The sequence below is a fragment of the Microcaecilia unicolor genome, chromosome 3 (genome assembly GCF_901765095.1).
Source record: "Microcaecilia unicolor chromosome 3, aMicUni1.1, whole genome shotgun sequence".
NCBI lineage: Eukaryota > Metazoa > Chordata > Amphibia > Gymnophiona > Siphonopidae > Microcaecilia > Microcaecilia unicolor.
In genome coordinates this window covers 31,887,573-31,903,561 of record NC_044033.1, presented here as the reverse complement: position 1 = coordinate 31,903,561, position 15,989 = coordinate 31,887,573, and the positions used below count along the sequence as shown (strand labels likewise).

The 15,989-nt window shown below is 45.1% G+C and overlaps 1 protein-coding gene across 1 annotated transcript in view; it reads right to left on the bottom strand.

Moving 5' to 3' along the window:
• The window catches only part of EPAS1 (endothelial PAS domain protein 1), a 307,265-nt gene that overhangs the window by 68,902 nt on the left and 222,374 nt on the right, over positions 1-15,989 (bottom strand). The window contains exons 6-7 of the mRNA XM_030195810.1: positions 15,687-15,889; positions 247-353 (exon numbers count right to left, since the gene is read on the bottom strand). Coding sequence (XP_030051670.1) covers positions 247-353; positions 15,687-15,889 — 310 coding nt within the window. The remainder of the gene's footprint in view (positions 1-246; positions 354-15,686; positions 15,890-15,989) is intronic.

Below are 15,989 nucleotides of genomic sequence, written 5' to 3'. Positions count from 1 at the left end.
AGAAGTCCCCCCCATACTGTTCACCTGCTCTTCCTGAGTTAATTCTACAAGGCACATTAGATATATGAATTTGACGGAGAGGGACAATAATTGTGCAAGTTTAGCAGTTTGATGGTTAGACTCCTCTGAGCATTTCAATAAAATTTGATAACAAAAAAATAAATGCAAATGGACAAACAGGATAAAGATTGAAGCGTCATTTCAGTTGGACGTGTTTTTGAGGAGTAACATAATGGTGTGACTTACAGTTCTGGTGGCTCTTGGTCATACTTTCGGAATCTAGCGCATGATAGAATTCGTATGCAGAACGGCCAAGAAGTTCTTCTGGATGATAGCCAATCAGCTCAGTAATTCTTAGTATGCAAGAAAAAAAGGTCTAACAATCAATTATTTATGTACTTAATATTCCACTCTATAGCAAAAACGAGAATACACAACACAGAAAAAACGAATTACCGGGGAAATTTTATATATGGCATCGAACGTTAGGTACTACTTCCGCACTGACTTTTCGGTGTGAAAAAGAATTGTTAACAGAGGCAAGACACCAGGGGCGCAGCCAGACTTCGATGGGAGGGGGGTCCAGAGCCCGAGGTGAGGGGGCACATTTTAGCTCCCCCCGCCGCCATTGCCGACACCCCCCGCCGCCACCAGCACCACCAACAACATCTTTGACCCCCCCCTACTGAAGACCCTCTCCCCCCCCCCCCCCGCCTGCCGTCGCCACCGCCTACCTTTGCTGGCGGGGGGACCCCAACCCCCGCCAGCCGAGGTCCTCTTCTTCCTTCATTCTGTTTTAGGACGTCAGACTCACAGAAACAGAACGAAGCCTTGCGATCTGCAGGGCTTCATTCTGTTTCTGTGAGACTGACGTCCTGCACATTTTACGTGCAGGATGTCAGACTCAGAAACAAAACAAAGGAAGAAGACTTCGGCTGGTGGGGGTTGGGGTCCCCCGCCAGCTAAGGTAGCAGACGGCGGGTTGATGGCGGGTTGACGGCGGGAGGGGGGTCGAGAGGGTCGTCGGCAGGGGGTCCAGGGCCAAATCTATGGGGGCCCAGGCCCCCATGGCCCCATAGTAGCTACGTCCCTGGAAGACACTGAAATGGGGTAGAAATAGCGGATTTGTGCAAAACCACACTTACCCGCCCATCTATAGAACAATGCCTAAGTGTTTCCGTGCAGCTCTGAATAGAGGGTGTGGCCATGGGAAGGATATGAGCGGTCCGGGGGCATTCCCTTACAATGTGCGCAGTGATAGAATTTGGGGATCTGCGCCCAATTTGCATGCCAGGATTTATTCCTGGTTTCAGCTGGTGTAACTCCTTGCACCCACAGTTGAGTACAAATCGCTGTGCTATGCACTTTTCCATTGTAGAATACCGTTCAGTGCCAATTTTTTTTCAGTGCTGAATTTTGAACGCCATTTCTAGAATTCTCCCCTAAAGGACTGATTCACTAAAGCTGCAGAAGCCCCTTCAGAACTCTTATTTAACACACAGAGAAGACTTACGCAGGTAGAAAAAAAAGTGCATAGATGTACATTTCTCTAAAATTCATGAAACGCTGAGCTGGTGCAGGGAGAGAGCTGTGTAGCATAGTTCAAGTGTAACTTATGTGCACAGCTTTGCATACAAACAGCTCATTGAGTTTCCTGCCTTCCCCACTACCCCCCCCCCCCCCCAACCCTTAGCCATGGCAGTAACAGATAAAAGGCAGTTTCACATGTGCCCTTTTAGTCAATGCTGAAAGAAAGGAGTAGGATGACATTAGCTGAACTAAGGTATAGATTGCTTTATTAAAAAATGTTTGGGGAAACTGCAGGTACAAATTTGCCCTCCAATTCTAGAAAGTTGTGCACCCAAATGCTAACTGCCATTTAAATTGCACGCACAGCTTATAGAATAAGGTCAGATCTGTGCATAACTTAATAGATTAATTAGATGCTATTGGCACACTAATTGGCAGTTATGTGCATTAGTGGTTTAATGGTAAACCATTTATATTCTGCCTCTTTCCAAGGTGGACCACAATAAAACTGTTTTGGGATCTTGCCAGGTACTTGTGACCTGGATTGACCACTGTTGGAAACAGGATTCTGGAATTAATGGACATTCGGTACCAGTATAGTGACACTTGTATACTTATGTATTATGTAGAACCCATACATATACTACATAAGTACATAAGTATTGCCATACTGGGAAAGACCAAAGGTCCATCAAGCGCAGCATCCTGTCTCCAACAGTGGCCAATCCAGGTCACAAGTACCTGGCAAGATCCCAAAAAGTACAAAACCTTTTATACTGCTTATCCCAGAAATAGTGGATTTTCCCCAAGTCCATTTAATAACGGTCTATGGACTTTTCCTTTAGGAAGCCATCCAAGCCTGTTTTAAACCCCGCTAAGCTAACCGCCTTTACCACATTCTCTGGCAACGAATTCCAGAGTTTAATTACACGTTGAGTGAAGAAACCTTTTCTCCGATTCGTTTTAAATTTACATCACATGCCCCCTAGTATTTTTGGAAAGCGTGAACAGATGCTTCACATCTACCCGTTCAACTCCACTCATTATTTTATAGACCTCTATCATATCTCCACCCCTATCCTCTCCCCACCTCCCTAGCCCTCCCACCCCTCCCTAAAGCAACCACAAAAACATTATGTACACTACACCACAGTCATTCATCCTTCCCTATTCACAAATATTACAAATAAAGGAAGAAAATGTAGGCCTTCAACTGCTTGTTAAAGGTATTAGTGATCTGCCTCAAATGGTTCCAAAGCACAGACCCCGCCACTGAAAAAGAACCCTTTCTCATTTGTTCAAGATGTATCTGCACCAAGTTAGGAAAGCACAAAACCGTTCCCACAGATTGCAAAGGCCTCCCGGGAGAAAACATCTGTAAAGCATCGGCCACAGAACGCCAAAGAACGTGATGGATAACTAAAAGGATCTTAAAGTGAAGCCTGGCCTCCACAGGAAACCAATGCAACTTGCGCAACAACGAGGAGACATTCTCGTATCTAGAAGACCGAAAGATCAGCCAAGCTGCAGTATTCTGTATCACCAGTTAAGCCTTTATCCGGCCTTCAGGGCAGCCCCAAACACAACGCATTACAGTAGTCCAGAACGCTCAACACCAACAGAAAATTCTCCTCTAGTACAAAAGGCCTCTTAATTTTAAAGTAGATTGTTTAACCATTGCACACACCTGTAGTATAAAGGATAGGTTGGCATCAAGCAAGACAACAAGAAACCCACCTGACGCACAATCAGAACTTCCTGGCCACTGAGTACCACCTTACTGGGAAAGCTGGATATACTCAATCTTGAAACCACCATCACCTCAGTCTTCCCCGCATTCAGCACCAGCTTACTGTCCCCCAACAAGCGGGACACGTCTAACTGGGCTACTGCCGCCTTCACGGTTCTAAAAGGGAGAAAATCTGGACATCATCAGCACAAATATGATAAAAACTGACAAAGAAAACAATTGATGGCAAAGAGGAACCATGCAGATATTAAGCAACACAGCGGAGAGAGGTACGACCCTTGCGGAACCTCTGCAGCTGGCTGTCTAACAGCCGAAAGGATATCATCCAGCCTACCCCCCTGTGTCCTATCCTCAGAAAGAAACGAAATGATTCCCACATAGAGAGTTGCACGGGAACAGAAATCCAACCCGTCCCCACTGGAATCCAACCCATCCCCGCCCATCCCCGTGGGGAATCTAACCCATCCCCGCCTGTCCCCATGGGGAATCTAACCCATCCCCGCCCATCCCCGTGGGGAATCTAACCCATCCCCGCCTGTCCCCATGGGGAATCTAACCCATCCCCGCCCATCCCCGTGGGGAATCTAACCCGTCCCCGCCCGTCCCCATGGGGAATCTTACCCGTCCCCGCAAGAATTTAACCTGTCCTCACCCACAAGAATTTAATGGTACATTAAAAAAAATTCCTGTCAGCTCTCTCAGTCTCTGGGTTTGAGCCGCAGCACTGCAGGCAAGGAAGGAATGGAAGCTGGAACACTCTGGTGCGCACATATAAGACTTCTCTGATTCACTGGCACAGTGTGCTAAGAGATCACCACATGCACGCGCCAGTAGGTCAGGTGACATCTGATGCTCATGCTTATGTCAGAGCTGAGGTCTGCGCATCAGCCTGGAAGCAGAGAGGATTAATAGTAATAGTAAATGACAGCAGATAAAAACCGGATCGGTCCATCCAGTCTGCCAATAGTCACAATCATTATCAATTCATGATTAAATCAACAATGAATGTGATATTATATACTTGGTTATGGTCTTTTTGTGGCGTTTCTGGGACATAGGCCATAGAAGTCCGCCTGGCCCTATCCTTGTGCTCCAACTGCTGGAGTTGCCCTCAAAGCCCACTCCAGCCTATTCATCTTCTCATTTGCGGGACACAGACCGTAAAAGTCTGTCCAGAACTGTCCTCATGTTCCAGCCACTAAAGTTGCTGTCTAAACCCTTTCCAGCCCATCCAAAACCAGATTGCCATTTATGAGACACAGACCATACAGGTCTCCCAGTATCAGCCCTAGTTCATCACAGCCAGAGTCGCCATCTAAGTGTCGCTCGACACATCCACACACATTCAGCCATTTAAGTTTAGGTTTTTTATAACTTCCATTTTCTAATTACAGATCCTCTATGTTTATCCCATGCCTTTTTGAATTTCATCACCATTTGTATCTCTACCACCTCCGTAATGGAGCCTTTCCGCATCTGTGCTGTTAAAGCAAGGAGGAGGAGGAGACAGAACTCAAAGAAGTTGGTACTCGGTAGGTGAGAGGCTGGCGCAAGTGCAGCATACACTTCCATGGGAACCCCGCAGGAACTGCTTCCGTCCCCGCGGGATCCCCACAGAACTGCTTCCGTCCCCACGGGATCCCCGCAGAACAACTGCTTCCGTCCCCGCGGGAATCCCGCAAACCCCATTCCCGTGCAAGTCTCTACTCCCACACCACTCCTAACAACCCGCAACTACAGCAATGAAATATCATGATTCAAGGTGTCAAAGCAGCCAAGAAATCCAGGCTCACCAAAACAAAACTTTCCCCTTAGTCCAATCCCAATCGTAAGACATTCACAGTAGACAACAAAAGCGTCTCAGTAATGTGGGCCTTTCTAAATCCAAAACTGATATGAATCCAAAATCCTTGCAGATTGCAGAAAGGTCTCAAGCTGAGTCAGAACCGTCCGCTCAATGACCTTTGCCCTTAGTCAGTATTCTATTAAGTTGCATGATCAAATTCTAAAGTTAGGCGTGTACCTGGGAGGGATATGGGCAGGTCAGGGGTGTGTTAAGGCAGTGACATAGCCATTTTCAAACCAGAAAAGCAGCTAACTTCTAAAAATTTTAAACAAACATACAAATACCTCCCAGGTGCATAGCTCCCTTACCTTGGGTGCTGAGCCCCCCAAATCCCCCCCCCCCCAAAAACCCACTCCTCATAACACTACACCACTACCATAGTCCTTATGGGTGAAGGGGGGCACCTACATGTGGGTACAGTGGGTTTTGGGGGGGGGGTTGGAGGGCTCAACATTTACCACCACAAGTGTAACAGGTAGGGGGGATGGGCCTGGGTCCACCTGCCTGAAGTCCACTGCAACCAACATAAACTGTTCCAGGGACCTGCATACTGCTGTCAGGGAGCTGGGTATGACATTTGAGGCTGGCATACAGGCATACATATATATGTAATATATATGTGTAATTAGTACCCATTTATATTTGCATAGATTATAATAATTAATATTAACTGGATGAGTAATTGAGTATAGGAGACCTGCCATAGCTCGTAGGTTTGCTTGTTGTGAAATGAGTGTACTGGATGATGGCTGCTTAGGGTAGTGGAAACAGAGATTAAGCAATTTGGCTTCTTTGTAGAGAGCTGCACGGCTTCCGTCCCCGCGGGATTCCCGCGGGAACGGAGGCAGTTCCTGCGGGGTTCCCGCGGGGATGGAAGCAGTTCTGCGGGGTTCCCGCGGGGACGGAACCAGTTCTGTGGGCTTCCCGTGGAAGTGTAAGCTGCACCTGCACCAGCCTCTCATCTATCGAATACCAATTTATTTGAGTGCTGTCTCCTCCTCCTCCTCCTTGCTTTAACAGCATAAATGTGGAAAGTCTTCCATTAAGGAGGTGGTAGAGTCACAAATGATGACGGAATTCAAAAAGGCGTGGGATGAACACAGTGGATCTCTAATTAGAAAATGGAAGTTATATAAAAGCTAACCTTAAATGGCTGCATGTGTGTGGATATGTCAAGTGACACTTAGATGGCGACTCTGGCTGTGATGAACTAGAGCTGATACCTGGCAGACTTGTATGGTCTGTGTCTCATACATGGCAATCTGGTGTAGGATGGGCTGGAAAGGGCTTAGACAGCAACTTCAGTGGCTGGAACATGAGGACAGTGCTGGACAGACTTTTACGGTCTGTGTCCCACAAATGAGAACATGAATAGGCTGGAGTGGGCTTCGATGGCAACTCCAGCAGTTGGAACATAAGGATGGGGCCAGATAGACTTCTGTGGTCTTTTTTCCAGAAACACGAAAGAAAGACCATAATCAAGTATATAATATCACACTTGTTGATTTAATGATGAATTGATCATGAGTGTGACTATTGGGCAGAGTGGATGGACCGTTCAGGTCTATTTGCTGTCACTTACTATGTTACTATCAATCCTCTTTGCTCCCAGGCTGGTGCACAGACCTCAGCTCTGACACAGGCATGAGAATCAGATGTCACCTGACCTACTGGCGCGTGCATGTGGCGACCTCTCAGCACACAACGCCAGTGAATCAGAGACAAATCTTACATGTGCGCACCAGAGTGTTCCAAGTTCCAACTTCCATTCCTTCCTTGCCTACAGTGCTGTGGCTCAAATCCAGAAAGAGACTGAGGGAGCTGACTGGAACTTTCTTTTATGTACTATTAAATTCTTACAGGGATGGGTTAAATTCTTACGGGGATGGGTGGGGATGGGTTAAATTCTTGCGGGGACGGGTGGGGACGGGTTGGGATGGTTTAAATTTTTGCGGGGATGGGTGGGGATGGGTAAGATTCCAGTGGGGATGGGTGGGGACGGGTAAGATTCCAGCAGGGACGGGCGGGGATGGGTTGGATTTCTGTCCCCGTGCAACTCTCTACTTCTTTGCTTACAGAGGACTGAATAGGTTCACTTCCATTCCTGTCTATTAAGCCTCCATGCAGCAGCTCATAGGTTTGCTTGCTCTGAATGAGTGTATGACAATGGCTGCTCCAGGGGAGTGGAAGCAGAGATTCACCAACTTGGCTTCCCTGTTAGCAGTGGACTAGACAGCGCCGCTCTGGGGTAGATGGGGAAGGGAAGCGCTCGCTTACCGGGTCTCGGCTGCAGGGTCGCTGTTGCGCCGGATCCAGGCTGGTCCAGGTCGCGGACATGTGGTTCTCAGTTCGGAGTGGCTCGCCCGTCTCCCCTGCCTCGGCTGGACCAACGGGCGGCCCCTGCCACAGGTGGCCAGTCGGGCGGGAGGCAGAGCTGGGCCGTGCATGTCACCGGGTGGGCCCTGCAAAATCCCGGACCAGCGGGCGGCCAATCAGGCAGAAGGCAGAGTTGGGCTGCAAACGCTATCGTGCAGGTCTCGCGTGGGGAGAGGCTCGCCTGCCTCCTTCCACTCCGGAGATGCGGCGGTGCGGCTCGGTGGCGTCCCGGTGATTCCACCGTCCTCTGCCGGTCTGGATCTCACCGATCGTCCCCTCGCCGCTCGCTGCACGATCTCGCCCCACCCGATCAGAGCTCGACACCCAGAGCTCATTTCGCTGCGACTGGTCTGGTCGCCATCTTGAATGTAGGAAGAACCATTCTAATTATTTTCCGTATGCTACAGATTCCACAGTAGATGGAAAAAAATCTTGATATTAACAGTAGGATTTTTCGTATTTCATCAGTGAGAAATACATAAGTATACATAAGTATTGCCACACTGGGACAGACCGAAGGTCCATCAAGCCCAGAATCCTGTTTCCAACAGTGGCCAATCCAGGTCACAAATACCTGGCAAGTTCCTGAAAAAGTTCAATACATTTTATGCTACTTATCCCAGAAATAACCAGTGGATTTTCCCCAAGTCAATTTAATAATGGTCTATGGACTTTTCCTTTAGGAAGCCATCCAGACCTTTTTTAAACCCCACTAAGCTAACTGCCTTTACAACATTCTCTGGCAACAAATTAGAGTTTAATTACACATTGAGTGAAGAAAAATTTTCTCCAATTCGTATTAAATTTACTACTTTGTAGCTTCATCGAATGCCCCCTAGTCCTAGTATTTTTGGAAAGAGTAAACAAATGATTCACGTGTACCCATTCCACTCCACTCACTATTTTATAGACCTCTATCATATCTCCCCTTTTCTCCAAGCTGAAGAGCCCTAGATGCTTCAGCCTTTCCTCATAGGGAATTCGTCCCATTCCCTTTATCATTTTTGTCACACTTCTGTGTATCTTTTCTAATTCCACTGTATCTTTTTTGACACACAGTGACCAGAATTAAACACAATATTCAAGGTGCAGTTGCACCATGGAGCGATACAAAGGCATTATAACATCCTCATTTTTGTTTCCCGTTCCTTTCCTAATAATACCTAACATTCTATTTGCTTTCTTAGCTGCCACAGCACACTGAGCAGAGGGTTTCAACGTATGATCACAAACGACGCCAAGATCCCTTTCTTGGTCGGTGACTGGGGCTTTGCTTTTCAATTTTTGATGTGTTGAAGAATAGACAAAGATTAACATTTCTGAAAAATGCCTGTTTTGCAAAAAAAGGGGGCATGGAAATGGGAGGCTCATGGGTGTTTTGGGGTGGATCGGGGGCTTGGTTTTAAGTTATGCACATAATTGTAGAATAACTGTGCTCCACGCATAAATTTAGGCATGGGCATTTCTGCCATATTTTTGTTGGTGCAAATGGCAGCACCTAAATTTACACGCAACTTCTCTGCTTAAGCGTCAATTCTATAAACCGCGCCAAACTTTAGGCACAGCTTACAGAATACAACTTAAGCATTTTTTTCTCAGCACCAACTTTTTAGGCACTATATTGAAATTTAACCCATACTGTGATGATAGTCAATCATACTGTTTCCTCTTGGATACATGTAAGAACTGATAATAATAAGAAAATATTTTTAAAAATATGTAAGTCAAAGAGTTTTTAGAGAGAGCTCTGTAGGGCTCTTCTTTGACTTTGAGCTCTGAGACAGTGAACTCTGAACTTTCACCTTCAGCTCTAAAGAGTTTTCTGGGGATCTTCCTTGACTTTGAGACAGCGAACTCTGAACTTTCACCTTCAGCTCTAAAGAGTTCTGTGGGGAATCTTCCTTGACTTTGAGCTCTGAGACAGTGAACTCTGAACTTTTACCTTCAGCTCTAAAGAGTTTTGTAGTGATCTTCCTTGACTTTGAGACAGTGAACTCTGAACTTTCACCTTCAGCTCTAAAGAGTTTTCTGAGGATCTTCCTTGACTTTGAGACAGCGAACTCTGAACTTTCACCTTCAGCTCTAAAGAGTTCTGTGGGGAATCTTCCTTGACTTTGAGCTCTGAGACAGTGAACTCTGAACTTTCACCTTCAGCTCTAAAGAGTTTTGTGGGGACTTTCCTTGACTTTGAGACAGCGAACTCTGAACTTTCACCTTCAGCTCTAAAGAGTTCTGTGGGGAATCTTCCTTGACTTTGAGCTCTGAGACAGTGAACTCTGAACTTTCACCTTCAGCTCTAAAGAGTTTTGTAGTGATCTTCCTTGACTTTGAGACAGTGAACTCTGAACTTTCACCTTCAGCTCTAAAGAGTTTTCTGAGGATCTTCCTTGACTTTGAGACAGCGAACTCTGAACTTTCACCTTCAGCTCTAAAGAGTTCTGTGGGGAATCTTCCTTGACTTTGAGACAGCGAACTCTGAACTTTCACCTTCAGCTCTAAAGAGTTCTGTGGGGAATCTTCCTTGACTTTGAGCTCTGAGACAGTGAACTCTGAACTTTCACCTTCAGCTCTAAAGAGTTTTGTGGGGACTTTCCTTGACTCTGAGACAGTGAACTCTGAACTTTCACCTTCAGCTCTAAAGAGTTCTGTGGTGGGGATCTTCCTTGACTTTGAGACAGCGAACTCTGAACTTTCACCTTCAGCTCTAAAGAGTTTTGTGGGGACTTTCCTTGACTTTGAGACAGCGAACTCTGAACTTTCACCTTCAGCTCTAAAGAGTTCTGTGGGGATCTTCCTTGACTTTGAGACAGCGAACTCTGAACTTTCACCTTCAGCTCTAAAGAGTTCTGTGGGGATCTTCCTTGACTTTGAGACAGCGAACTCTGAACTTTCACCTTCAGCTCTAAAGAGTTCTGTGGGGAATCTTCCTTGACTTTGAGCTCTGAGACAGTGAACTCTGAACTTTCACCTTTAGCTCTCTGATGTTTCACTGGACTTGTTCCTTTGCTTGCTGCTACCAGTGAGCTCCTGTCCTGCAAGCCAGTACTGATCACCTCCTGTTGTCTTGCTCTTGAACTGCTGTGAGCTATGGATGCCGTGAGCTACTCCTCACCCAAGCCAGGGAAGCAGCTTGGCAGCGTTCCTTCTACAGGACTACAGCCTTGAAGTACAGGGTTTGGCTGCAGGTCCTCACAAAGACTGCCCTTCAGAGAGACAGACAGAGTGCTAAATAAATAGCTTATTTATTCTGTTACACTAGGTTACTTAGTCCAAGCAGTTCTGTCCTTAAACTGCAAATTCTATCTAATCTGAAAGTAATAGTGTCTAAGGTCTGCTACAACAATATGGTTTCATGCAGAAACAAGTTGGTTGACTGAAAGCACTTCGAACATGCGTCTGTTGTGAATCATTATTTTCTCACCTAATGAACTCTTATTACTAATCTAAGCTACACTCAAGAATCTATTGTATTTGATAAATCGAGTCGTACAGGTTCAATGGGGTTTTTGCATATCCAGTACTCTAAGAATGCAAACGCATATTTTAGAAAATACACATGCGGGCTGTAATTCCACCTCTGCTCTGGCCCAAACTACGCCCTGGAAATACCTACATGCAGATTGCATAAAAGCAGGTTCACTCTTTCTCTTTCCTGCTTTTCATGCACTTATGGGGTCATGCAATTTTGGAAAAGGCCTTTTCTATCTGTGAAACAGGCTTTGCAGAATGAAAAAAAGCTTTATAAAACTATTCTGTAAATCCACAAATAACGCTTGCATTGAAATCTGCTGATAACCCACATTAAACAGCCGATTTTAATATGGTTTAGTAAAGACTCTCCCTAGTTTAAGCTTTAAATTCAATGTCATCCCTTACTGGTAGATATTCAAAAATATCTACTGGCCAGTTAAATCTCTTGTTTAAAGCTATCTGCTCATTTTCAACGGAACTTAATACTTATCTCTGCTGAAAATTAGCGGTTAGCGCCTAAGTGAAAGCTGGTTATTTGGGGGCCGTTCTGGGGGGTGGAGTCAGCACTTTGCCACTTAAGTACTGATGTTCAGCACTTAAGTGGCCAGGGTAACTGCATTATTGTAGCTTGTAAGTTGCTCGTAGCCGTGTGCTGAACCAGCTCTGGAGATTCAATGCTGGGTCATATGCAGCTTCTGGCATTGAATATCTGTATATCTGTGGTCACTGGAAGTTAACCAGCCGCTGGTCGATATTCAGACTGGTGCCTGTTAGTGGACTGAATATCACCACTAACTTGCTAAGCTGTGGCTCTGCCCAAATTTCTTCATTAGACTGTCCCAGACCTAGCCGGTTAGCAGTGATATTCAATGGCGCTAATCCATTAAGTGCCACTGAATATTGGCGGCCGGCCAGCTCAGCAGGGTTTAACCAGGCAGGAGCCATTCCTGCCAGGGCTGCCGAGAAACAAAGCTGAACACAGGGCAAATAATGTTAAGTAGCATCCTGCCCCCCCCCCCCCCATCCTCTACATGCCTGGAGTCATTCAATAGCAAGTAGCAGTGATTGAGAGACACTGCTCTGCTGGCCATGAGTCCTTCTTCCTGCTGCATCCCACCTATGTGGAAACAGGAAGTTGCTTCACAGAAGGCGGGACATGGCAGGAAGAAGGATCCATTGCCAACAGAGTAGTGTCTCTTAGTTCCTGCTTGTTGCCATTCAGTGACTCCAGGCAAGTAGAGAACGGGGGGGGGGGGAGGGGGGTTGGATGGGAGAGAAAGACACTGGATGTTACCTGGGCTGCCAGAGCCGACATTGGGGGGAATCTTACCCTCCCTGCTCCCCACCCTCTCAGTGGCCCTGTCTCCTGCCCAGTTAAACCCCTTTGAATATTGACCCCTTAATATACCATATTTGGCACTGTGGTCAGTGTTTGAAAGAAGTCTATCTGCAACTTTTCAGTATTGACCTGGAAGTCTTTGCTGAATGATTAATGTGCAAAAAGTTGAATGCCACTGTTTCCCTGAATAAGTCCATTTCCACATGATTTCAACTACTTCCAGCTGAGACAGAAGAGACGTACTTTCCACATTCAAAATGCCATTTTGCAACATTCACAGTTTCCCAGCTATTTTACAACAGACTCATAAATATAAATATATAAGTGGGAGAACATGTGTTGTCCCTGCAGGTACAACAGCACCAGCCATTTTAGTTAGACACATGTTGAAATCACACCCACCTTCTGCCCCTGCCTACCTTCATAAACTCCGTATCCCCTACACCCCCCCTCCGTTTCCTCCGCTCTGCCGACCACAACCTTCGGAACTCCATCTCATTTCATCCCACTCCACCACTTTTCGCTATGTTGGTCCAAAACTGTGGAATGAGCTTCCACTTCACATTAGGAACTTAGGGGGTCCTTTTACTAAGGTGCGCTGAAAAATGGCCTGCGGTAGTGTAGACGCGAGTTTTGGGCGCACGCAGAATTAATTTTTTAGCACACCTACAAAAAAATGCCTTTTTTTTTTTTTTACGAAAACAGACGTGCGGCAAAATGAAAATTGCTGCGTGTCCATTTTGGGTCTGAGACCTTACTGCAAGCCATTGACCTAGCGGTAAGGTCTCATGTGGTAACCGGGCGGTAACGGTCTATGTGCGTCAAATGCCACTTGACGCACGCCAGAAAATCAAAAATATATATATTTTTTTGTTCAATCAGTTTTTATTGTTTTTATAACATATTATAAATTTAGTACCAATGACAATAACAGTTAACAAAAAGGTCAATGTACCCTGACTATATAATATACATATATGTATATTCGTATGAAGTATGCATGCATATCAGATGTTATAGTATTAATGCCAAAGTTTGAATAGTACCTGTTCATTAATTTCTTAGCTGGATGAATATTTAATCACCGGAGACCAAATTTTATTATATGCCATAAAGGAACCACATTTCTCTGCTGCTACTTTTTCGTATTTAGCTGTTAGACATACTGAGCTCCACCACATTTCATAGGTTAACTTTGTAAAATCTTTCCAGTTTTGACATATCAATTTTATAGCCACTTGGATCAATATACGTAGCAGCTTAATTATATGTGGTGATAATATATTGTTAATGCCGAAATCTCCTGCTATTATCGTTTTGTAAGTTAAAGAAATCTTTAAATTTAGTATAAGAGAAATTGTTTTTTCTATGTGGGACCAATATTCATCCAGTAATGGGCAATGATATATTAAATGGTCCAAAGTTCCTATATTGTTACAGCAGGACCAGCAACGATTGGATGCATCCTTTGATATCTTAGATAGTTTATATGGTGTCCACATAGCTCTATGTAATATATAAAATGACGATTGTGTAAGAGCTGATGATTTTGACGATTTATATAGAGATGACCAAATTTCTTCCCATTGATCTTCTGATAGTTGAGAATTGAGTTCTCTATTCCAAATGTTCTGCAAAGCCAATGAAGGATGAGAAAATCAAAAATATTTTTCAGACGTGCGCCAAAATTGAAATTACCGCAAGAGCCTCACGGTAACCAGGCGGTAACTCCAACTTGGTGTGCGTTGGGTGCGCGTAGGCGCCTTACGCGGCTTAGTAAAAGAACCGCTTACCAACTCTTTCTGCATTTAAGAAATCACTTAAATCCCACCTGTTTACTCAAGTCTTTGCTTCAGATTTTCACTAGGTTGTTTTTTTTTCCTTTTCTTTATTTTCTCTGTCTTTACCTCTCATTTTATTGTATTGTAAACCGCTTTGAAGCCTAGAACAGGTCATATGGTGGTATAGCAAGCAGAAATAGATAAATAAATACAGAACAGCATCACCTGGGAATCTGCAGAAATGGTGATATTGATATGTGAATACGCCAGTTTTGCTACCTAACAAGTAATTGCCATAATTGTACAAAACTGCATGTCCAAATATAGCTAATTAGGACGACTTAAGGAAAAGCTTTTATTTTTAGACATTCTGAGATGGCGTTACACCCCAGAGTAGTAAGCACAATTGGCCTCTCATTCACGGTATGAACCCCAGGTCGGAACGAGCACCTGCTTTACAATGAAGCCTATCAGGGATCAGGTGAAACTGCCAACGCCCATTTTTAAAAAAGTTTATATGTATTCCTGCTGTAAAACTGAGAATACAGGTATAATTTATTGCCTGCCCAAACCACTCACACAACACACCCACACCCTGGCCCCTTCCAAATTATGCATCCCATGGCTTTTCACATGTAAACAGCAGCTTCTTAAAATCACAATTTAGAAATGTTGACCATTGACATGTAAATACGCCACTATTTACACAGGTAAATGCACCGGAAAGGTTTCTAAAATGACCACTTTAGTTGTCTGCAAAGCAAGCAAACCAGAGGGAATCAACAACACAAACCAGGAGACAGCAAAAGTACAGTGCAGTGGGCTACAGAAGGAACAAAAGGGAAGAGTGTTAGGTTGGAGGAAACAAGAGTTTATTGAAGGACCCAACACAGCCTGCGTTTCAGCAAGGTGCCTGCATCAGGGGTCATAAAGAGCCGGATTCAGTAAATAGTGCTGAAAATTGGGAACTGGGAAAAATCAGTGCTCAGCGCTGTTCTGTAAAGGGTGCTCTGGGATGAGTGTTCTTCATAGAATACTGCATAGCACCATTTTCTGTGGCCAACTTCAGGTGTGAAGACTTACGTCAACTGAAACCTAGGGTAGATCCTGCTGCACAAGTTGAGCGAGCAGCCCCCAGAATTCTATAACACCACGGGCAACTTTTCGGAACGCTCCTGACGTGCCCATGCCCCTCCCATTCCCACGCCTTCTTTTGGGTTGTGAGCTATGGAATTTGGGTATTCAGTGTTATAGAATAGCGCGCAGCCAGATGCATGCGCAAATATTAACTGGTGCCAGTTAACATCGATAATTGATTGTTACCATCCAATTATTGACTGTTAATAGCTTGTTGACCTATTAACTTGCGCGCACATCTCAGGATCACGCTCAAATTTTGACGTTCAAATTTCACTGAACTTTATAGAATCCGGGGGATGGTGGTCTCAATGCGGATAGCTTCCTGTATGGTTCAGCTACACACTTATTCCAGATCGGAATAGCACAGTTGCGCAGTCATCGCAACAACCACTTTTGGTGGCCCTTTAATTGTCTACGGTAAATAAAAATAATGGTGTCGGAAGCAGTCTTTACCTGTCATCACAGTAGGTGAACTTCATGTCCATGCTGTGGCGACTCAGAAAGGTCTTGCTGTCCAGCGGGATGTCAATGTTGGAAGGGTGTTGAATGGGTTCACACATCATGATGAGGCTGTTGTGCAAAGGTTCCTTAAAGCCACAGAGGGTGGGAGAATGGCAAGAACTATAGACTTTGACGTGTCCGGTGCAGTGCAACACCTGAGAAGGATCAAGGTGGAAAAGAACTTGTGTTACAGACTGTTTTGGTCAAAATTGACCTCTTTATATATGTTTTCTCTGTGCAAAAAAGGAAAGACAA